We start from the raw sequence: 25246 nt of genomic DNA on the forward strand, positions 1-25246 counted from the left end.
ACAACTGATAGGATTAAAGACCCTATGACAAATAAAATAACAACCAAACTAGAAGGAATCCTGAAATCTTTTGAAAAGAGAAAGCTAGTGAACAAAATATTGAAGAGTTTTTGAATTCATTAGACCTTCTCTCTCTTGACAAAGAGCACAATGATAAACTTACTTCTGACATCTCAAGTGAAGAAATTGACAAAACAAATTCAGCTCTTAATGCAGGTAAATCACCAGGTACGATGGATACCCGCTTGAATGGTATAAGGCAATGAGGGAATCACTGTTGGGAGGGACCTTCCTGGAGGGAGGCCTATGTCTCCATAATATCAAAAGAGGGCAAAGGTGTGAATCATATAGGTCAATAAGTGTTCTGTTCTACAGTTTATAAATTGAATGCTTCAATTCTGACCAAGAGCATGGTAAAGGTGATGCCAGTCTTGATAGACAAGGACCAACCTGGGTTTATTAAAACCAGGCAAACTCCTGATAATATACAGAAAGCTCTCCATATCACTGATTATATTAAGAAGGAAATGCAGCACTATTCTTCCAGCCTAGATGCTGAGGAGGCTTTTGACTCTGTCAGCTGGGAATTTCTGTTCAAAGTAATAGATAGATTTTTGTTCAGTGAAGTGTTTACACAGTGTATAAAGACACTGTATTCATCCCAGATAGCCAGGATAAAAATAAATGGCAGTCTCTCAAACTCCTTTGCCCTACAGTAAAGATGCAATCTCTTTAATGAGCTTTTGGCTCAAATTCTTAGACAGGAAACTGGTTTGGAGGGAATAAATATAGGCAGGGAGGAACATAAAGCCTGCTTGTATGCAGATGATTTATTAGTGACACTGCAAAGTCCCGGTTCAGGGGTACTGATGAATATCCTAAAGAAGTATGGGAGTTTCTCTGGATACATCCTCAACATCCATAAAACACAGGCCCTGACATTTAACTACACCCCAAATAAAGAGTTGGCAGATAAGTAAAAGTTTAATTGGCACTTACCATATATTCAATACCTTCAGGTTTACATACCTAAAGATACCTCCTCCCTGTATGCCATAAATTCTAATCGGATTAACAAAAAAATGTATACTGGTCTGGACAGGTGGGCCATGCTCTCCCTTGATCTAGGCAGCAAGATCAATCAGGATGAACATTGTTCCTAAATTATTGTATGTATTCACGGTGTCGCTGGTGGGGATACCTCCAGCACGGTTTAGACAATGAGACAAAGCTATTTCCAGGTTTCTGTGGAATAAAAAGAGACTTCTAATCAAATATTCAACCTGCCGAGGGAGGAGGGAGGCGTGGCAAGGGGTGATTATTTATCTGCCCAGTGAAGACCATTAGTACTTTGGTGCAATCCAAAACTCAACTGACTGTGCAACAGTGCTGGGAGAAAGACTTTGGGGAGAGAATACCTGAGGAGATGTGGTTACCTGCCTTGAACAGTTAGTATTCTACCACTAACTCACTGACCTGGTGGGATTTTGCCTAGAAGAGCTTGATTTGATACTTTATTCCATCAAAGCTGGAATCCAAGCTAACAGGGACCCAGCATCCCTGTTGATGGGAATGTGGATCAATACAAGCAGACCATGCACACATATTTTGGTTGTGCCCATGAATTCAACCCTTTTGGGAAAATGTGTGTCACTTAATATCTGGGACCCTGAGCTTTACTGCCCCCCCCCCCCTTTCCTTGAAAAGACTTGAAAAGGTATTTTTCCACTGAAAAGATTGTGACAGGGTTCATTTATCGATTAAATGAGAAAATGATCGACCTATTAATTGACAAAGAAATTAATCATTAGATGCAGCCCTAATTTCATTTGATAATTAATTTAGCTGGTTGTTTAATAGTTTGAGTCATTTTTAAAAGAAAGACTCACTCATGATTCTGTGGTTTCAGCTTCTCAGTGAGGAGATTTTCTGCTTTTCCGTGTCGGTCAGAAATAATAAGAAATATGAAGATGTTGCCTTGGGTTCTCAGAAATTTTATAGACAAAGTGATTTATTAATTAATCAATCAATCGAAAAAATAATAATTTATTTGCAGCCCTTGAAAATGAGTGAGTGTGGTCCTTGTTTCCCTAAATTCACCTGTTTCAAGTGTGTCATGCTGTGACCCGGAGCCACACCTATGCTAATGTCCTCAGGAGAATTTACATATTGCAGAATACATTAGTGACCGTGTTAATTAGCTGCTCTGAAATTCTGTGACACATGACTAGAGTGCATAAATGAGTGTGAATGTTTATGCCACATTATGCCTAATCAAAATACACTCACTGGCCACTTCATCAGGTACACCCGTAATATCTAATGTGATCCAATGCAACAGCTCTGCCATAAATCCTGCATTTACAAAATAATAGTGTTCACTTTTGATTGATGCTGTCAGAAAAGTGTTCACTTAAATACATGTGTATTATTGAAGCTGAAGTTTGCAGTGATTTTTTAACTGGACTGCATTATATTGAGAGGCGTTTCTGATAATTTGTCCACCCTATTTACATACATGAGAACAGCAGAATATTAAAAACACCTGTCAGTATAATGCACTCCAGTACAACATGACTACTCAGTACCACCTCACCATTCTGACAGTGTCAACAAAACTGCAACTTCATAAAAGCAGAATTCATGGCAGAGCTGTTGTATTGGATCACATTAAATTGTAAAAGAGGCAGGTGAATGAAGAACATTCATTTAATTCTTTTTTCACTTCATTTGTTTAACCAGGATAGAAACTTGTGAACCAACTTTTACAAAAGGAAGAAGAATGGAGGAAAACATAAAAAGAATTAGAATCCATTAAAAAAACACATTTTTCAACAAACAACTGAAAATGCACTCACACAATCCAGTCCCAGGCACAATTTTAGCACCCAGACTTCACTATAACTGCTCATTTTTAGTGATTATATGCCGAGTGTTGCAGTAACATGGTCTGATGGCCAAAACAGTTTCAGTTTTTTGTTGCTCAGTTTGCAGTTTATAGAAAGATGCTGAGGTCAGTTTAAGTTTACCGATTTGTATGCAGCCATGCCACCAGACATCACAACAGCTTCTGTGCTCAGGATGTGAGACATTTTACCATATTAAGATGACTGTCCCATTGCAGAAAAGCTGATGTGCTCAAGAGAGTAGGGAGAATCCCAGCAAAGGGAGCAGGCAGATCAGCTCTTACATCCCCGCCAGGTCAGCGTCTGACACACAGTACATCCCCATGCAGAGTTTAAAAGGGTCATCGTCTCTGCATCACGTCTGTAACTTAGTTGTGTTCAGCCCCTGAAGTTTGAAACAAGGTTAGCCAGCTTTCTATACTGAGGAAACTAAGTGAAGAAAACAGTAGCACAAATAACAACAGCATGATTGAAAGACGCACACTAACAGCTGTCCACAGAAAAGAGACACTGCTGCCACCGGTGTGGTTGAGCATCTTGGCTTCACCTAACTGAGCAGGTTTAATAAGAAAATAATAAACGGGACATTGAGATGTAATGGTGACCAGCAGCAACATGTCAAACAACTTTGTCAATGCAGCTGAAACTAAAGATTATTACTGATTAATCTGATCATTATTTACATGAGTAGTTGATCAATCGTTTCATCTTTAGAATGTCATCCTGAAATGAAACCTGTGGAAAAAAAAGCTCATCACAATTTCCCAGAACCCAAAGTGGTTCTTCACATTGATTCTTTGGTCTTATCAACAGTCCAGAAACCCAAAGACTCTTCATAAGCTGTCGTAAATGACAAATAAGCTGCAACCAGCAAATGTTTGACTCTGTAGGGTATAACTAACCTTTGTTATGCCTGATTAAATCATGTTTTTCTAAAAAATTGACAGGAGTTAACGGAAATCTGGGCCAATGTTTTCATAAAAAATTATTTTAAAACAAAGATGATTATAATAGCACATTTTATGTAATCAGACGGTGCTGCTGGTTGTAGATTATGAAGGCTTTTAACACATTTTTAAATTGTTTTTAATTGTCTGGAACAAAGTTGTTTTCTGGCACAGAGCAAGTTTAGAAATTAAAAGAATTAAAACAGACCAGCATATTTCATACATTCCATATATATGAATCCTTAAAATATACAGAAATTGGAATTAGAGTGGGGTTTTTTTGTAGGACATGGTTTTTCATGTATGTATGTGACACAACACTGCCTGTTCTAAATTATATACACTGTCTGCTGATAATGCACTTGTGATCCTGTATAGAGCACTTTTCGAGCTGTTGTTCCTGAATGTGCTGTTGTTGTGTGTCGTTTCAGATGAGAGTGGCCTCCTGGTGCACTGCATATCAGGCTGGGACCGAACGCCTCTGTTTGTGTCCCTCCTCAGGCTCTCTCTGTGGGCAGTAAGTTCTCACTTCTTCTTCCTCCTTCTGTCTTTTCATCTCCTGTCTTCTCCCCCCGGTGGTTCTCCACATGACACCCAGTCACCCAGCAGCTCGTTTGGGCCCTCCAACACTCATTAGTGACTCGAGTAATCCCACACTGGATCCATCTGCCTCGGCCCCGGTGCCCCTCCTCATTCATACCTCTCACATAAAACTCATTTACCATTTCAAACACAAGCTTTAATTAGCCTCTTCTGTATCTACTGCCTTTATTAAAAATAGAGCCTTCTGTTATAAATATGTAATTTTTTTTCTCAACACATGGAGGCTCCTCATGAAACCACAGACCACACGTGCTTTTTCAAACAGAATCAGAGATCCAGATTGTGTGTCCGGAGCTGCATGACGTCCTGTGGATGATTGGTCCGTGGTGTTTTATTCAACACGGGGATGTTTGAGATGTTTGACTCGCTCGTGTCATGTATTTTTCACAGGACGGCGCGGTGCACGCCAGTCTGGAGCCGGCCCAGATCCTGTATCTGACCATCGCTTACGACTGGTTCCTCTTTGGGTAAAAATAATCACCATTATCATAATTTCATGACTTCACGGAGAGACATAACTCACAGCGCATTAGTCGGCATAAATAATTTAGAGGTGCATTTGCAACTTCTCTGTGCCATCTGGTCTGAGACGCTCCGTGTTTGTCTGCAACGCGTAATTAAAAAGTGGCTGGTTAATGAAGCAGTAGGAGAGGGAGGCCGGGACAACAAGAGGCAAGTAGTACACACTGGCTCTGCTCTTGACCACATCTCTTATCCTCCCACTCTCCACATTTTCACTTTTTCACACACACACACACACACACACACACACACACACACACACACACTCTCTCTCTTGGGGTTCTCCTTTCATAATTACCAGCACCATCTCTCCAATTTGAGCTCATCAGAGGCAGTCTCGTAAAAAGCCCCTTCACTGCCAGCTAGCCCATGTAATTATACATCAGCAGGCTTGCCCAAGCCCTCGGGACTTTGGCCAAGCTGAAAAAGGTGTGTGCGTATGTGTGTGAGCGTGTGTGTGTAAGAGAGAGCTCACTGAAGCAGAGAGATGGTGGGAGAGCCCAGAGGTGCTGTAGCTTCTGCACTTTACTTCATCAGTCACAACAAAATCACATTTGGACTTGAGGTTATTTGTGGAGTAATCTATTGATTTCTGTCCTCTCTCATGGACGCTGTCAGCAGAACTGAACTGACTGTAACCACTGTTGGAAAGTCACTCTCAGGAGAGAGGAGTAGATGCTGCTCCAAAATCTCTCAACAATTTGTTTTTGAAGTAGTCTGCACATATTAAAGGGGAAAAATCAAACGCTAATCATGGTCCCCGGTGAAATCCTTCACTTTGAATCTGATTAACTGAGTTAAAGGTCCAATTCACCCTAATTCCAAAATAAATTTTCTCATTCAGCCCCAGTGATGTCTAGCTAAATAGACTTTATGTCACTAAGACTGGGTTGCACCAACATAAATTAACTTTATCTGATATTAAGTTTGTTTTTTTAACACGTGCTGCTCCGATAAGGACATACTGTAGTGCATCCCAATCTAACATTAATTCTAAATCAGAGTTTAGCAAAAATAGGTTTAAAATGAGTAAATTCAGATTCAAGACCCCACTTGCACAATTAAAAACTGATCTTTACTTAGTAAATCCAAGTTTACTGATATAAACTAAAATTAAATAAAGTTAAATTAATATGGAGAAGCTTGCTTACCCAAATTAAAATAAATTATAATAGTTAGCTACTTAAGAAGATAACAAGATGTTACATTGTTTGCTAACGAGCTAAAATGTTAGTTAACCTCTGCCTAGTTAGCGTATTTGTCATGGCTCGGCAGAAAAGCTCTAATTTCTTCTGCTTTGTGAAAAAGTTGTTCTGATTAATGGAGCAATATGGCTAAATAATAGAAAACTTAAAAAAAAAAAAAATCAAAAATCAAATCAAAAAACTCAATTTTGTTGAGTCTGTCCCTTAACTTTCTTTGTGGAACTTAATTATTCTGCTCAACCAACCTCAAAAAATCAGCTGTTTTAAAAGTTCAACATCCTCAAAGTTAATAATGAATCACATTTTTTGGTACAACAGAATTACATGTGATGTAGGTTTAGAGTAAATACTTTAACATGGGTTTAATTTAATCTTTCTCAATTTTAAGACAGTATTAAAGTGTAGTGCAACATGATTTAATGCCATATTTAATTTTAGTCTCAGTGAAACCTACTCTGCTGACTCATACAACTGAGGTAAATGGAATTTTGTTGATGCTTGTCAATATGTTAAAAATTATATGAAAAATTCTACAGAGTAAACAATGATTCTCCACTACCACAGATCTCTGCCACTTCCTTTATAGGAGCTGTTTCTTCTGGAGTAAGAAGTTGCAGCTAAAACAAATTTCACAAAAATGAATCTCACTTACTTTCTGTATGTGCACTCATTTCATTTAGTATTCAGATCAAACATGCCAGCTAATGCAGTTTAGTGGATTCATTCATGTCAGAAGATTCTCTGGGATTTTGTTGAGTAGTTTTTGATGTAAGTAACTGGCAAATAATGAAGCACATTTCTCTGTATCTATTTTTAGTCACATGCTGCCAGATCGACTCTCCAAAGGGGAGGAGGTAAGTTGATCTGCAACCCAGGTTTTTAATTTTTTCTATGATTATGATTAAAGAGCTTCTGTTTAGCGAAATGAGTCTCAAGTTCACTAAATGTGAATTAATCTGGGATATCTCAGTTCATTTGGCAATGCTTGACCACTGAATACATATTCATGAAGAAGACACAATCCTCTCAGAGAGTGACAACTTGGTTTTGTTGCAAATAATTAAGCAAAAAGCCCAATTCTACATCTGTTGATGTGTTAAAACTCTGATGCTCATTGTATCATGTCAGTATGCCGGTCTTAGTAGAGCTCAACAGATTCATCAGCATGGCTAAAATTAGTGTTTTTAGCTTATCACTGATACTGTATATGTGTCTTAACATTCATGCTAATAAGTAACAAGACTTTTCAGGAGAGAAATCCCACATATGATGCCATTCATCCACCACAGAACACTGACAAGCTCATTATTCAAATGTGAAGTGTCCTTATCAAAAATTGTGTGGTCACAGTTCTTTTAAAAAAGAGATTTCGGGGGCTGTATGTTTATAACAAATAATGGCAATCAATCCACGTCATTGTCTTAAATATGGAGAATTGTATTGGCCTCATAAATCTGCAGGCACACTGAAGGTTAATTGAAGAAAATGTGTCAGAGGTCTAAAACATCAGTATCATATCATAACAGCTGTTATACACTGACAACAATAACCACAGAAATGTTGACATGTATACTGAGGACAGTCTCAGTAGAACAGAATCAACATGTTCCTTTAGGCACATTCAGCTCACCTGTTTGTAGCTGCTAACAGTTAGCTGGAGTGTGTTGCTGCTGTTTCATGTGAAAGGACAGCACGTATTAAGACACCTGCTGGATGCAGTGATTCATGTTTGATTGCTGTGTTTCTCCTCTGATCAAAACTGTTTTTTTTCCCACAGATTTTCTTTTTTTGCTTCAATTTTTTGAAGCACATTGTCTCAGAGAAGTTCTCTGCTGTTAGGAAACAGAGGTGTGTTCCTCCATTTGTCTTCCTTTCTGTCTTTTCTTTGAAATATTTGCTGTAAGGCTATCATTAGCTATAGTCATGTATGTATTTCTATTCATATTTATTTAACCAAACTATGTATTTAAAATTAATGTTGTTTTGTGAGTACAAAAAAGGGAACTACAACTTAATGTCATTGTACAACCCTGTGTTGATAAATGATAAATCTGTGTTGTACCTTGCACTAATCTGTTGCTGAAGGTTATAGTAACACTCCTACAGTAAGTAACTAACTTGATGAATGAGAAGCTTCTGGAGGCAAACCTCACCCTGTGAATCCAGTATTCATTCTCTCTTTTGATCTCGTTATTTCATCATTTTTTTATTTTTTATTTTTTTTGGCTTTCAGAAGGAAGAACTCCCACTTCAAAGACAGTGATTTCACTGTAGAAGACCTCTGCCAGTTAAGTAAGTCAGTGTGTCTCATACAGGCCTACATCCAGGCCACCTCTGATAGACTTTTGATGGATTTCTCATTAAGAGCACACATCATTTTCAGTGTTCCAGTCTGCAAAACCCCTCTAAGGCTACTTTTATCATGTGCAAAGAGAAAAACCGCATGGCCACATCTGAACTTTCTGAAATAGATATTTATGATTTCTGAAGTTTTTTGAGTGTCATTTATTTTAAAGGGCTATGACGCAATGCTACATTGATTTTAAAGGTTTAATATGTAAGATTTAACTACTTATCAAATTTGTACTCGGAGATAAATGCCAATATTGTTTAGTACTGGCCCCCTAAACTTGGTGGCAACAATGCATTTTTTGTGTCCTGAATGCGAACTTGATTCGCTTTTGTTGTCCACTTTTTCCATGAATTGATATCATACAATGTTGAAATTAAAAGGTTTAGAACTGTAGCACGTTGGTGAAGGCTCTCAGTGTGGAGTTAAACCTTGGTGGCCACAGAGCAACTTTTTGTGGCCACAGTTCACAGTTAATGTTGAAACTTGCATACGTCAAACAAATGGGGTGCAGCGAATCACCAGAGTAACAGCTAACTGTAGCTGCTGTTAGCTCAGTTAGCCATGCAGCAAGCAGTACAGAGCATCAGGAGAATGTTGGAGTTTACACCGCAAGCTTAGGGGCTTTGCACCACCGGGAGGAGGAGTTTTCAGGCGCAGGGCAGGGGGACTCAACATGGGATGCTGGCAGGGAGCAGCGCCACAATGAGCAATACAATCAGAACAGAAGAACGGAATCAGAATGGATGCAAGTTCAGATGCTTTTCAAGTGAACACAGCCGGACCAGGACAGATCACATCCTGTGAGACAGATGGAGGCAGGGAAAACAGTACCAAAGTGATTTACAGCTGCTCCGACTGACCAGGACTCTGACATGGCAGGTTTAGGAGAGGCGTGAGGTGGGAGAGGAGCGAGAGAGAGGTCAGGCTTTCAGCCAGTGCCCGCCTCCAGAGGTGTGAGCAAGGGTAACGGCAGGGTCAGCCCAGTGCATCATACCTTTTTGATCCCAGTCCAGCTTGTTATAGTGTCTTTAAAAGTCTTTTTGGTGACGTACGTTGGCAGCATAGGGAGCTCCTGCCACTGCCTACAGTCTGATGCAATGAGGAATAACAAAGGTTCAGAGTGCTGCGAGCGGAGTGTCGGCCCAGAGACAAAGCAATGAGACTCTTGGTGATAACGCTGCACTTTCATCTCTTTAGAAAATTGCAAGGCTCGAATCCAAAACATGTTGCATCACGAACCATTATTCCGGCAGGCATTTTCACTTTCAGCAGAGTCTGGCATTCACATCACTACACCGCTCCATGTCATAGTTCATCAGTTTCACAGGTGGAAATGGCTTCTTATTATCTCTGTTGTGTACAGGTTTTTGCTGTAGCGATAAAGGGCTATTTAGTATTCAGTGTGCTCACACAGAGTGATGCCAAAAGATTCTTTGATCAACGTTTATCTCCCTGCTGTGATGAACAGTGAAACCATTTTAAAAACATGTTCAATAGGTTTAGTCTATGTAGCTGAAGTTTATAGACACTTCTAGCTCAACTGGAGGAAGAAAAGGAAACAAAAGCTGAAAAAAAAGATGATACCAGGAATAGCACATGTGTGATTGACAAGGATAACAATGTCTCATCTACATGAAGTGTTCCAGTAAGCTATTCTAAGGCACACAATACCAGGACTTCCAAGCAGATTGCATCATTAATGTTATTAAGGCAAAGCCATGACATCATTTCTGGGCTAACCTCTGTTCCACTGGCTTCTGTAACTCAGTGTAATCTCTCATTCAGCATTTCTTTCATCTGTTTTAATGAAAAACTGAAGCATGTTCCTCAGGGTTACTCTTCATATTGTAAAATGTGAAATCGGCTCCACTACAACAGTTGCTAGGAGAAACTGAAACCCCCCTGATTTTGATAAAGTACACAACAATTACTCTTTGAGTGCTGAAATAAACGGAGCTGCCATGAAAAACCTACAAGCATCATCCATATCTATGAAACATACATCTGACCACCTTCCCCTTCAGACAGAATTCTACCTGTCACATATCTCTTCAGGCCAATCACAAGCCTTTATTTAATATGGTGTGGGATTGATACGATGACTGACAAGAGGAGTATCACTGGTCCACATTCGGAAAGTCTGACATTTTAAGCGCACCAGGCATAGATTAAACTGCCAAACTAGTCAGGGCTGATCAAATATGGATCAATATTCTGTTACTACATTGAAGGGCTGCACAATTAATGCTGTTATATTATTGAAATCGCAATATGACTAAGTGCAGTATCCAAATCGCAAAACCAGAACCAAATGGCAATTTTTTCAAAAGGGAAAAACATGAGAAAAAAGCTTTATAATGAGGTACTGTAGTGCTGCACAGACTCCCTGGCCTAAAAATCTTCGTCCTCCTCTAATTTTTATTTTCAGCAAAAGTGCAAATTGATCATTCCCACTAATCGTATCACATATCACAATTTCAAAATAATACACAGTATGACTTTTTTACCATATCTTGCAGCCCTACTACACTGCCTCTGTCTCGCATCAAATGTTTTTTTTAGTGTACCGTGAAGCTGTAATCTACAAGTTTGCAACCAGGCCACTTTTTTTTCCTTCTTGAAAACGGACCAAGCGCTGCACCAACATGCATTTGTGGTTTGGTCTGCATCTGTAGATAAGGCTCCTCTGAGATCAAAACTGAACTGAGAGATTTGTGATGTCAGACTAACAAAACTCACCAACACCCTAATTTTTCTGCTTCATACCTGAAATCTCTGCTGCCTCAAATCTTTTCAAATCCTCTCTGTCCAGGTGTTATTACAGATGCGTGAACAAACCATGACTGCTGACGTACACAAGGACTTGCTTCTTTAGTCAACATTGAGCTTACAAAGGTCAAGGGCAGAGGTGCCCAAACACCTGTTGTACAGTATTGTTTTAAATGCGTACAATATTAATATATCATATTACAGGAAAAACAATTTGTGGGCTTTGTATCATTTTCTGTGTGTTTTTTTTTTTACGGATGTATATAAGAGTTGTATTAAGTTTTGAAATTCTGCTATCATGACAACTCTAGTTGTCAGTTACCATTTTAGATAGACCATGTATTTTAACTGTTTATTTATGTTTTGAGTAAGGAGCAGTAAAAATTAGTTTTATCTTCTCACAGTTCCTTTTTGTTCATGAGAGGTACATGTAGATTTTTGTAATTGATTGTTAACAATGTTAGGTATATTTTTATTTCTGTAGATGTGCAGTACATGAGCAGAAAAAATGAAACAAAATTAAATTTTGACTGACTTCCTGCACAGTGAGTTAATGCCTGCTGTGCAATTAAAGAGCATTTCTGCATCACACACACAAACACCCACGCATAAATAGCAATTTATATTACTTTTTTCTACTAGTAGCATCTGGTGGGCCAGACTGAACTTCATGGCAAGCCAACTGTGGCCCAGGGGATCCACTTTGGGCAGCCCTGGCTTAGGGCTTATGGGAAATGTTGTTTGCTAAAGTGAGATGATAGACAGAAATATTTAATGAACAACATTAGATTGTTGAAAAAACCTAACATCCTTACCAAACATATGAATCAAGCTAAATGAGGTTCTGCTGAGTCAGGCTCTCATCAGATGCTGGAGTTTGAGTTATTAGATTAGTTTAGGTCAGTGGGATTTTGAATGAGGTTTTCTTCCCTCTTGAACAGAACCCAGAAGTCCTGGTTTCACTTCAGCTGCTGTGTCTGCTGTGAGAAAGGTCTACTGAGTCGTGAAACTAAACTAACGGCCGTGCTGTGTGTTTGCTTTCAGAGTCGAGGGATCGCGGCAGTGTGACCAGTCTGAGCAGCGAGTTCTCCCTCATCACTGAGGAGGCGGGCGGTGCCTCCAGCCTCACTACAGACACTGTGGACCTGTTCTCCAGCCAACCCCAGGCCTCCAGCTGGTCAGTATCACATACACACAGGCTCACAAAAGTCAGGGATTCGTTATGACTCCTTGCTGACTACAGCTGAGGCTGGAGGCTTTATGTCTGTCCATCCATCTGTATGTTTATCCATTCTGTTCTTGTGAATGTGATTTTTTAGAAAGGCCTGGACAACCATTTAGTCAGAATCATTAAGTCAAAAATACACTTAATACCTTTTGTTAAATTCTTTCTAAGTCTCCACTACACACATTATATGAGTTTGTTGGCATACAACTGCAAGGAGGCAATTCTAAGATCTTTTCAAAATGTTTTATGTTTTGGAAAGTTGATAGATACGTCTTTATGACTCAAATTTCATCGGTATGTTTGAATTTGAGCATTTCCATGACCACCAACCCACAGAACAACATGTACCTCAGTGTTTAGGCTGAACAGTACTGCTGTAACAAAAAAAAAAAAAAAAAGAACACATAGGCAGTGTTGGTGGGGGCGTTGTGCTTCAGGTGCCAGAGACAATGATATATCAGCAGCACATCCGTGATTGTGAAAGAGACACTGCACAGCCAAGTTATCACAGTTCCACTGTTCGTCACAATGGACTTAGAGGCTTTGACACACGCTCTCAGTAAGTTTGTGAAGCTTTAGAGCTGTCAAAATCAGCAAGTGCTCAAGGGTTCGCTTACTGACTTTTGGGGCTTAGCTGGGGAATGGAATGTGGCCATTTTAGCCTCAGTCCTGATGACTGTGCGGTTCATGGTAGAAATCACCCACCACCCAAATTACCTATAAAAAACCTTTAAAAATTATCAATACCAAAACACTAATCTTGCTGAAAATATATTTTTAAGGATCTATATATGAAATATAAATAACTTACAGAATGTTAAAGTTTGTTTTATGTTTTTTAATTTCTGAACTTGCTCTGGGCCAGTGAACATCCTCATCCCAGACAAGAATTTACAACTTCGAAAAATTTTTAAAAATGTGTTAAAAGCCTCCAAAATCTAAAATTAACAATACCAATACAAAGTTTTGTCCCAGATTTTTACAAAAACATGATTTAATCAGGCATAGAAAGGGGTAGCTCTATCCTAAGGACCCCTGTCTCACTTTAAAAAATGTGGGTATACTGCTCAAATACTGGTAAACTTTCTATTTTAAGACAAATTCATTAAATAATATTTCTATCAGATGTATTTCAACCATAACATGTCAACTCTGTAGTCCTTCTAAATCAAAGCTAAATGAGAATTATGGTTTAAAAATGTGTATTTTGATTAACATTAAGAGAACTCTGAGATACTTATAAATAAAATGGCTGCTCACTACGGCTGTGCAGAGAAATGGAAAACATTTTGTCAGCTCTATAAGATGTCAGCTCCATCAAATTTCCCATCTAACCAAGATTTTGGTCTTTTTTAAAATATATTTTCCAGCATAATTAAAGGTTAAAAGTCAAAAACCCCTAAAAATACAGTTTTGTCTCAGTTTTCAGATGAGTGAAAGACATTGTTTATGTCTAACAATCAACCAGGAATGTGCGCTTGCTTGGACTTGACTTTCTACTGTGTGTGTTGCCAGACGATGTCTTGAAAGAATATCCAAAATCATTGTGGCAACGTGGGCCAGTTTAATTTTCTTTTTTTGGCCAGACAACGCTGCGTCGTGCCAGAGCTGTCTGTGTCCAGACCCCCTCTGTGCCAGCACATTGCTCTCATTTAAATTAATCACTGTTTTTTCATGCAGCGCTAATGTCCATCAAAACAAGGCCACAGCCCCAGAGTTGGACTGGTTTGGATCAGTGCAATCAAACGGCAAACTACTGTCAAATATTTCCATTTCAGACAATTTTCAGAAGGAACTGTTCATTTATGAAGATGCTGCAAGTTAATCAAAATAAAAGTTTATCATCAGAATTTAAAGGGACAATTTACCCTAAAATCAAAAATGCATATTTTTCCCCCTACCCTGTAGTTCTGTTTATTCATCTAGATGGTTTTGGTGGGAGCTGCAGAGTTTTGGAGATATCAGCTGTAAAGATGTCTTACTTCTTTCTAACATATTCTTTCTAATATAAAGAAAGTAGTGCTTGCAAATTCTTCTGCAGAAAGTAAGTAGCTCCCACATGAAACTCAAAGTCACAAGGTCTGTGGATTATCTTGAGTAACCAGGTGATGATTTTTGGAAAGAGACACTGGTTGTGAATTTTTTCAAATGTATTTTTTGATGCTTTGAGCACCACAAGCCGAGTGCCATCCAGTCCCATCATATTGGAGAGAAGGGAGACATCTCTACAGCTGATATCCTGATCCACAACTCTGTAACTCACACCAAAACTATCTGGATGGATAAACAGCACTACAGACCAGGGGAAAAATGTATATTTTTGATTTTGAAGGGAACTGTCCCTTTAACTCCATCGCTATAATTTGCATCACAAGCTGTCAGTGCTGCATACACTCCTCCTCCTCCTCCTCTGTGGATGCTGATCATTGATGTCATGTCTCTCTCCTCAGGAGAAAAGGTACCACCTCCTCTCCTCAGATGGTTGTGTGGAATAAGCAGAACCCTGTGGAAGAGCACCTCTCCCATCCACTCAACGAGGCCAGGTCTTCCAGCTCCTCCTCCTCCAACCAATCAGAACACGGCGTCACACGCACTGGCAGCAGCCCGCTGGCTGTCCCCGGAAGAAGGTGAGCAAGTCGATACAACTTCTGTCATCCAGTCCAAGTTTGCGTGCCATCTTATTTTTATGCATGCTCTTCATTTCAGTAATGTAAATTTTGGATGATCACCAGTGGCACAGTGCTTTCACTCCCAGTGTATACACACACACACACACACACACACACACACACACACACACACACACACACACACACTCACACTCACACACACACACACACACACTCACACAGCCCGTGGCCTCAAACTGCACCTCATGAATGAGCAATGAGAAAATCTCTTTCTCTGGTGTTCAGCTGACACACATTATGAAACAATGATTTTGCTGTGTTCACGTGATATGTACAGTGTATAAATGATGCCAACAGTTGCTCAAATAGGATGAAAACCTTTTAACATTATTTAAACATGCTTTAGACCTAATAAGCCTTGACTCTTCAGTGTGTAGAGGTTGTCCAAACACATCTACACTGGTGTTTTCCCTTCAGTTGATCAGATCAGAGCTGAGTGTACAGCTGCATTGGATAATATCTGATTCTACAGTTGGCTTCGTTGCCCCTGGAAGACAAACATACACCTTAAAGGGATAGTGTGGATTATTTGAAGTTGTATGAGGTACTTCTACTACACTAGTCAGTGTTTTACTTACAGAAGATGGTGGTTGACATGCCTCCAGTTTGTGGAAGCAGCAGGAGTACCGTTGTAATGTACTGCTGTGAACAGGGTCAGCAGCAAAACCTACTTTAGACACCTGAATAAATAAACATCAGTTTAAGTGTGCGCGATGTTTAGAATATTTTCACTGCTTTACCTTGATGTCAGGCAGCTCTTTCCATCAGGAAACTCCGTTATACAATAGATACATTTTTATTGCTTATAGTATATAGTAGAATTTGAAAAAAAGAATAAAGAAGGAACATTGCAGACACTTTCTATCAAGAAAGAGAAGAACATATATAGAAGACTGAAAGGGGGTTTAAAATGATCTGCTTATTGTATTTCATTATTCAGCGTAGAAGGCCTGTAAATACCTGGATGTTTGGTAACTAATGAACAGATAGAAGCTGATCTACCTGTTAATTCTCTGTGTTCTGTGTCTCTCAGGCTAGCAGCAGACTACACTCGGTCAGGTTCCTCCCTCTCTACAGAATACGGGAGTTGGCAGATAGTTTCAGGTTGTGGCAGCATCCATGACCACGCCCAGTTCCCTCCACCTCTGGCCTCCGTCTCCTCCACCTCCTCAGCTGTCGCTGCTGCCTACGACTCCCCCCTGCCCTTCAGTTTTCAGGATGAAGGACCCAGTGGACGAATGTAAGTTAACGCTGTACAAAACCCGTCCTCCGCTGTCCTTCCAGTCAGGCTTTCTGTTGGAACTCAGTGAATGAAAACAAGAGTTTGCTGATTGTTTCTTATCAGCATAGGTGACGCACCCTATTTGAGGGCAGGTGTTTTGCTGTGTGCAAACACTCTGGGACAAGATTTGGCCAAGAATTAGTGAGGCACTGATAAAAAAGACTGCAAGAAGAAGAAGTAAAGTAGTGAAATCAATGTACTGTGCAGGTAAATGTGTCAGCAGAGACACACAAAGTAACTGAAGCTGAGAATAAAGGAGCTAAGAAAGACTTAGAGTTATGTAAAGTTAGTGTTATTATTTTTTTAATGGAAAATAAATTTAAAGCTTTTTGCTATTTTGTTCCCACCTGATTGGAGTTTAAAGGAAAAGCTTTATATTTCAGTATTAGTTATTGAATTATAAATTTAGTTCTATTTTTGACTTGTCTGATAAATTTCTGTGAGGTCTTTAAACTACCTGTCTTGTCTGACCAGCAGTCTGAAATCCTTAAAGTATTTAACATAAGTTGATTTAAAATAGATAAAAGCAGCAAATTAATGAAGCAAGAAATAGATGTGGGAAGACTTGCAAAATATGACGCCTTTAACTGTTAACACCTTTATCTGTTAGCAGTTAAAGTGGTCTCCCTAGGTGAAACAATGAATATTTTTGTGGTTATTATATAACTATAGATATTTTAGCTATAATTATCACAAATAATAATACATCAATAATACGTATTTTAAATAATAATTATAAATATGTAAATATTTTTCAAACTTTGTTTCCTTGTGTTGAACAAATGATGAGTGGACTGTGAAATCAAGTGTTTTCCTCTTATCTTAGAGAAGAGCAAAATTAATAAAACATTAGTGGGTAACAAAATAAGAACAGATTGTGGATACGAATGAAAATAAGAGAAAATGTGTTTATAAATGGGTTCTTGCGTGAGGTCCAATATTAGGAACAGATTAGGAGTCTCTGTGACTGGATGATGGGTTTCCTCTCCAGCATTTATCTCTGTACTTCCACCACTTTGACAACTGTTATAGAAGAGAAGTTCATTACAATTATTTTGAAACTTTGGTCCATCTAATATCTCGACAGATGTTGGATTAATTGCCATGAACTTTATGTTCCCTGCAGGATGAATCCTAATGACTAGTGACCCCCTGACTTTTCATCTGGTGTGACCAGTAGATCAAAGTTCTTTACTCAGTACAGAGCTTTTTCTGGCATTTTAGTTTATAAATGGAAAATTGAGCTTTTGCAAGGTGATGTAAGCTCGCCCAATCACAGTCAGAGTCTATGTGAAAGTAAAGTTAAAGACAACCTTTTGTTGCCTCTAATTTTCTGTGATTACTCACTTTAAAAAAGTCATTATATCCAATCACACAGCACAGTTGTCAGACAGTGTCATGATCAGGAAATCATGATTATATCAGCAGTGCAGCAGCTTGGGAGCGACTGCCTGCTTCACAAACATGAGCCGTGAGGAGATCATAATTTTACACTTGTTCAGTTGTCTGACAACAAAAACAGCAAAATGTGTCAATGAGAACAACTATATCATGATTGCAAGAAAACAGATCAACCATGTTTGTTTTGTGCTCTATGGCCTTTCTGTGTGTGTAGTATTGGCATGTATGTGGCTACAAGTAACAAAATACTGCAGCAGAAAAGTACCAAACATCAATTAGAACTAGAAAGATTGTTTGTCCAACAGAGGGCATTTATAACTTCATTTTTCTGTATATATCCAGCTCAGCAGGGCTAATAATGACAAGAATTTTAAATTTAGTTTTAGTCTTAGTCGCTCACTGAAAATTGTAATTAGAGAGTCACAATTTAGTCTTTTGTTTTTGTTTTGTTTTAGTCCAGATTTAGTCAGTGGAGCTCAGTTTTAATTTTAATCTAATCTTAGTCAATGTTTCAGTCATAGATTTTGTCCTAATTCAGGGCTCAGCAGTAAGGCTTGCCTGGGGCAAGTGGCACAAAAGAATTAAATATGAAACTATTTTGATAACTGATTAAACTTCTAACTAGTTTTTCATGCAGAAATGGCAGAGAACACTGTCTCAGCCTGTCTGATATGGAGATGTACTGCTTTTCTCTGTTGATTCTCATATTAAACTGTATTTCTTTGGTTTTGAACTGAAAAAAAACAAGACTGAAAAAACTGGGATGGATTTTTTTTTATATTTTCTGACATTTAAGATTAAACATGACAATTCATTTGAGTTGTTGTTGTTAGTTGATAACCAGTAATACAAACATTGACTTTGGACAAGTAGATTTTGGACCCACTTACCTGAAAGGACAAGTTAAAAACACATTAATGTTGAAACCTTTAATTTTCTCAGACACTTTCATTATACTATAACTGTTTTGTTGAAGGATATAAAAATTCCATTGGGTAAGTAGACCTTGAACTGTGTTTGATCATCTCTGCTAAGAATATGTTACTGACACAGTCTGCCTAACGTGATTATTGATATATTATTGGTTTTCAGACACTGATAATGTTTATTACCTTAAAAAACAGACTTTTTATATCTCACCAAGATTTTCTGCTAAACTTGTCGTCATGTTTCTTTTAATAAATCAGCAGTAAAATGCATGAAATGCTTGTTGTTAACATAGACGAGCATTATCTTTGAAACATCACGTTTATTGACTCTACATGAAGCTTGAACTAATACCGAACTATTCTAAATGCTCAGCAAATGAGTTGGTGTCTGTTAATGAGTCGTAAGAAATCATAAATGATCTTTTCAAGGCAGTAGATGATTACTGTGAGCTCAACTTGTTAAATTTAACAAAATGTTAATGAAGCACAGCAATGCGCCCTGAATCCACACACAAGTTTGAGCACGTTTCAGTTAATCCTGAAAAGTGAATTAACATACATGTCATCAAATCAGTCAACTTACATAACTGATATTTATCTTGGCAGACAGACACTGTGGGACGCTGTGTTTTCATTGTCTTTTCAAATACATTGTGTTTTGCACTTTTCTAATCCAAAAGATTCTCTGTCCTGGGAACGATACATTCTTTCTTTTGATTTGAATATAAAAAAGACGTGTCCACAGGACGTCTACCACTTTTGTTTCTTTTCTTTTCTCCTCTTTTCCTTCCTTTTCTTTTCATTTCTTTTCTCTTCTCGTTCTTTCTCACCTGACAGGCTGCTGCTGAAGATGAGACACTCATCAGCAGCTAATGGTTTCCTTCGGCTTTTTAAGCTAGCTGGATTTATTACTACTTTAAGACGCCTGATTACTGTGATCTAACTTCAGTTGTCTGCCTGAACAGAGCCTGACCTCTTTCATCTCGTCTTCACTCATCAGGGCATAATAAACAGAGATTTTGCCCTAATTTTTGGTGCCAGTATTTTTTTTTTTCATTTATGCTTCTTACAGTTTTGGTGTGAAATAAAAGGGCACGTCATCAGGTGTCATGGAATGAGTATCGCTCAGCAGAGCTGGTCTCCTGACAGGGGGATGTGCAGTTGTCTGTCCCTGATCTCTGTCCCTCCACTGAACCGAGCGATAGACGAGGAGGAGAATCAGGGGGAGGTGAATTTTCCTCCAGGTTCTCCCTCTGACTCATCCCTCTACTCCGGGCTCCCAGCAGGGGACACATTTTAATTTCTGCTTGATCTAACTGCCAAATCAAGTGTGTCCCGCCAGCGTCGCTTGGAGTCGGAAAAGCCAAATAATGTATCCATCTTAACTCTGAGAGAACGAGAGGAGCTGAGAAGAAGAAGCAGAGAGGTGGTGCTGATGATTGTGTCAGCTCTGTGATGGTTAATTCAGGAGTGCATTGTTGCCCAAACTGCCTCTGCTTGCATCATTCTCTTCTTATTCTCTTCTGATTTAGTTCACTTCATCTTTTTATTCTCTTTTACAGCACAGTAAAAATAGAATTCCCCACCCTAACCTTTTTCTTCCTGTCTTATCTTGCTCCCTCTCATTTCCCTCCTTCCTCTCTCCTCTCCAGGTGTCCCTTCCCCTCGGAGCGTCAGGCCCGTCTGGAGGCGGTGCGGGAAGTCTTCCTGGCGGCTTATAGCTCCACCGTCGGCCTCAAGTCCTCTGCGCCCAGCCCCTCCGGCGCCATCTCCGGCCTGCTGGAGCAGTTCGCCCGCGGGGTCGGCCTCCGGGGCACCAACGCCATTGTTTGAACCCTCTCAATGTGACTTCAGACCCTCCTTCTGCTTCCATCCATCCATGTCTGGACTCAGTACAATAAAGTGCCAAACATCTCTGTACAATTCAGGGGTGAAGCGTTTTTTGTTTTTTTTTTGTTTTTTTTTGGTTCCTTGAATTTTCTTTGATTTTGTTTTTAAACCCAACATGTCAGGATCTTATTTTTTCTGTGCTTCTCCAACTTTTCTTTGGACTTTTAATTATCCATGTTGAGTTCGTCTGTCACCTTCAGGGAGGGAAATGGTTTCAGCCGCAGTATCAAAAAGGGATAATGAAATGTAAGTGGCTGAGAACATGGGGTCTGTATTCTTCCTTATTCGGTTCTTCCTTAATCTGCTCACAATTTTTCAAAAACCCCTGAAGAGTCCTCACAGTGACTGTACCGTGTAAAGAAGACGATGTGTTTTTAGTTCTTTTGTTTTGTGCTGCTATTTTTAACTGATCCAAGCAGAGGAAAGTTGTTTTATTTAGGTGGATTTTGAAGATGAGACAAATACAGCACTTAATGTGTTCCGACAGGAATCATATCAAGCTTTTATTGGTTTCTAATTTGGCACATTTGATTGAAGTCAGAATATCTACAGTAATCAGTTTTAGAGCGTACAGCTTTGGGGTAGATTTAAAGGATAAGGTTGAGTTTTTACAAGTCTGTCTTAATACAGTATGTATGTATGTTGAAAGAGTTATTTGCTGCTGTAATAATTCCTTCTGTCTGCCCTGCTGTAGGAGTTAGTGGACAAAAATCTGCAGTCCTAATTAAGCCGAAGCCAATCTCAGAACAATCATCTATGTTCTGACGACAGTTGACATGGGAGCGATGCGAGCGAACATCAGATCATTTTAGATTTTTCTAATGAGGATGTCCTAATTTGCTTTGTGCGTCAGCAAACAAGCTGAACGATGTGTTGCTTGACTGAAAAACCGCTCGCCTGGGTTCTGTTTCAGCGAAATTTCCTGCAGTTGCTTCACCTCCAGCCTGTTTTATCTGGTTAAAATCAATGCCGACTTCCTTGAAGTTTCAGTTCCCCCCTCATCAAAGCCGTGATTAGGGAGGAGGAGAAACTAATTAACAAGGTTAAGAGGAACACACCTTATATGATCCACAGCAGCCTGTTTATGGGAATATCCTCAAAATGGACAAGTTTTACAAGGTAACGAGGAGCTGTCTGTCTGCTGAACTATCCTCCAGTTATGTAAAAACAAGGCTGACTTACAACTCACTCGACATCGCTCATATTTGGACTTTTTTTTTTCGCCCTCCATCTGCTCGAGTTTGCTCACTCACTTCCAGTTAGGAAGCAGTGTTAGCCTCTGCAGTTGACAGCCAATTTTATGGTCTTTCAGTTTAGCCAGCAGTAATCTTGATAACGGATATCCAGCCCAAGAATTCCTCTTCCACACACCAGTCATTCCGCGCAGACTGTTTATCTGCATGCAACCAAAACCCGCTCAAACGTGGTTGGTCAAATGTAGTTGGACTGTAAGCAGAAACCAGTACGCCTTCAATGCCAAAATCATGTCCCTTGCTTACAGATTCTTCTTTTAATAGAGATTAAGCCGAAGCTAACGAAGCTTCAACAGTTTAAGTTAGTACCTATGTTTTGTCAGATTCTGTGACTTGATTAGGAATGTGGTAGGTCCCTTTGGGGTTAAGGGTTCACTATGTTTGAATCAAACTAGTTCATATGACATGTTTAACCACGCCTGAAGGCACACCTGTTCTTCAGAACTAGGTGAAAAAGCCTGCTGTCACAGAGGGCATCGAGAGGCGGTGTTCAAGTAGGGATAAAGGCGCAGGCTCTTTTTTGTTAATGGTATTCAGGAAGTTGCAAGAAAAGTTCAAATCCTGACACTTTGTCACCTCTGCACTCCTGGTTGATAACCATGTGAAGTGGATGGATTGTTGGTTTCAGAAAGTCACGTAAACATCCAGGCGAAGCGTTCCGAAGCTGACTTGTTAAAGATTTGGAGACAATCATTATCTTTGAAGTATACTGACACCTTAAAGTCTCAGTGTGAACTCAAGTATAAAATCTAGTAGGGATGGGTGGGTGATAGGGCCAAAGTCATCTATCACAGTATCACAGTTACGGTATATATCACAATACAGAAATTGTTCTTCCATTATGAAATGGTTTAAAATATTCATAGTGTATTGTACTGCTCTGTAATTGCAATGTGACCCCAGATTTCCTTGTCACTTTTTTCTTTTGTTGTGATCGCCAAACTAGAGTAGCGGTGCATTACCGCCAACAACTGCCGCACCATCTACCATCATGTTGTCCAGCCTACACAGGTGTACAAGGTGAACGTGTAAAGGCAGAAGTGCTTATAGCTGTTAAGAATGGTAACACTTGAAGACTGGGTGAAAATCATCATCATAGTCTTCTATTGTAATATCAGGGTCACAGTGGATGTCAACATACCGTAGTTTTTCTGTAAATTTAATTAAGAAATGGTTTAAAATATCCATATGATATGGCACTGCTCTCGAATTGCAATCTCACTCTTCTCCTCCATGTTTTCCTGTCATGTTCTTCTTCTGCGGTGGTTGGCAAACCAGAGTAGAGGTGCATTACCGCCAACAACTGTCACGTGAGCGTGTGGTAAGCAGCCCTGCTGCCCAAATCAGGTTACACTGTGCTGCGGCTGGATCTGTGTGATCATGCAAGAATCCAGCCCTGATTTGTTACATAAACTGCCCCAAATATATTTCAGACACGAAGGGATAGCTCCAGCAGTGGAAACTGTTGCTAAATCCCTACCGATGGACACATTTCTACCATTGCATGGTATATACTGTCATATCGCCCAACCCTACAAACAAGTTTGTACAGAGTGTTGTCTGAACTCATCCAAAGGCAAAAGTGCTTATTGCTATTTAGAATGGTCACCCCTGAAGACTGAGTGAAAAGCCTGTCACCACAGAAAGAGGTTAGAAGAAATGTGACTTTCACACTTTTTCATGCACTACAAAGTTATGTAGTCACAGCCAGTATGGGCAGAAGGAATGATTACAGCAACCAGTGACTGTTTTGGTGTACACAGAGCATGTGAGGAAGATGGTCTTGAAAAAAAAATCTGATTTCATCCTTAAACTAGGTAACTCGCAGATTCTCTGATATTTTCTTCATACCTATAAAAACAGTTTTGATGGCTAAACATCTACAGAGACTGTTCCTGAAAGGCCTCCCACTGCAGTTTTTGGAAACCCTGGAAATGAAGTGATCATTTTACCTCGCTGGTCTAATGTCTCATATCCTCTACTTGTGTCTATATCCAGTAGTTTCTTCTTCATCTTCTTTCTTCTTCAGTAGCACTGACATGGTAGCACAAGAGGCACTAAGCGTCATGGTAGCAACTCTGTGAACCGAATGCCTTTTCAATATTCTTTCTCGTTGGACTCCAGTGAAGCGAGGTCCACATGATTCCTGCCTGTGCTGAGATCTCCGCCCAGCTATTATAACACAGCTGTTGTTCAGAAACATGTCGCACTCTGACAGACATTTCTACCTGAGCTGCTCTCGGCTAGAGGTCGTTTTCTTCAGAGAATTCTGTTGTGAGGTTTTATTTGAAAGGAGCTTGTAGGTGTTGCCAAATGGTTTTGATGGCTGCTGTACCTCAGGACCTTTTGTTGTGCCTTTTTTAATCTTCAGTCACACTGGATCAGATCTTCTACTGGTCCAGCTTCAGGTGTATTTCTGTTACTTAAATGGTTTTAAGAGCGTGGGGTGTTTGCAGCTGATTGTTAATGAAAGTTTTGACTGTAAAGCATTAGCAGCTTTAGCTTCGGAATAAAGCTTTTGGGGTTGTCCCTCGGTTGCAGGACTGTAAGTCTTTATTTGTTGTACAGTACATAAAACTGTTGAGTCTTATGGACACTCATCATAAGGTTGATGGGTGAGATTCAGTCAGTATTTGTTATTCACCCCCTAATTTGAGACGCAAAGACATTTTTTCCATTTCTGCCTTTGAAAAAGACTGTAGCTGGAGAGGATTTTCTTGATTTAAGGAGGAACTCTACAGGGAATTGTGGGGCAAATATGTATTCACTTTCTTTCCCATGGTGAGATGAGAGGATTGTCACCAACATTATGTCTCTGTGTTCAGCTAGTTCAGGTAGCTACACGGCTAATGCCAGAAAGTGTTTGGCCTATATTAGCATGAAGACTGAGGTGCTGAAGCCAAACACAAAGACAGTTTATCTGTTAGCCCAGCATCTCTGGCTTTTTACATCTCTGTTCATGTTCATGTTGTCCAGATGAAACAGAATATTTAGCTTCCAGCTATTGTGATGTGTTTCTGAGTGAAAGAGGATAGGCAGGTGGGACAAAATGTTTGGAGGAATTTAATTAGAACGTTGACAAGTGGGTGTGTCATAGCCTGACTGTTGCTAGCTAGCTAGCTAGCTAACAGTCTTAGCTCTGTGCCACTAAAAGTTGCAGATCAATTGATGGGTGGATGTCATGATATTGGTTGGTTCAAGCCTACGTAAGCACACGTCATATTTAGTTTTACAGCTTAAAAAATGACTGGACGTTTATACCTGAAGA

The 25246-nt window shown here is 39.5% G+C and overlaps 1 protein-coding gene across 1 annotated transcript in view; it reads left to right on the top strand.

Moving 5' to 3' along the window:
* The window catches only part of mtmr14 (myotubularin related protein 14), a 41796-nt gene extending 21021 nt beyond the window's left edge, over positions 1-20775 (top strand). The window contains exons 11-19 of the mRNA XM_084726624.1: positions 4285-4370; positions 4847-4923; positions 7001-7037; positions 7961-8031; positions 8417-8475; positions 12350-12482; positions 14984-15160; positions 16257-16463; positions 20488-20775. Of these exons, the coding sequence (XP_084582750.1) occupies positions 4285-4370; positions 4847-4923; positions 7001-7037; positions 7961-8031; positions 8417-8475; positions 12350-12482; positions 14984-15160; positions 16257-16463; positions 20488-20668 (1028 nt within the window). The 3' untranslated portion in view covers positions 20669-20775. The remainder of the gene's footprint in view (positions 1-4284; positions 4371-4846; positions 4924-7000; positions 7038-7960; positions 8032-8416; positions 8476-12349; positions 12483-14983; positions 15161-16256; positions 16464-20487) is intronic.
* The last annotated feature ends 4471 nt before the right edge of the window (positions 20776-25246 follow it).

This window comes from Lutjanus erythropterus, chromosome 2 (assembly GCF_056507025.1).
Source record: "Lutjanus erythropterus isolate fLutEry1 chromosome 2, fLutEry1.hap2, whole genome shotgun sequence".
In the NCBI taxonomy this organism is placed as follows: Eukaryota; Metazoa; Chordata; class Actinopteri; order Lutjaniformes; family Lutjanidae; genus Lutjanus; species Lutjanus erythropterus.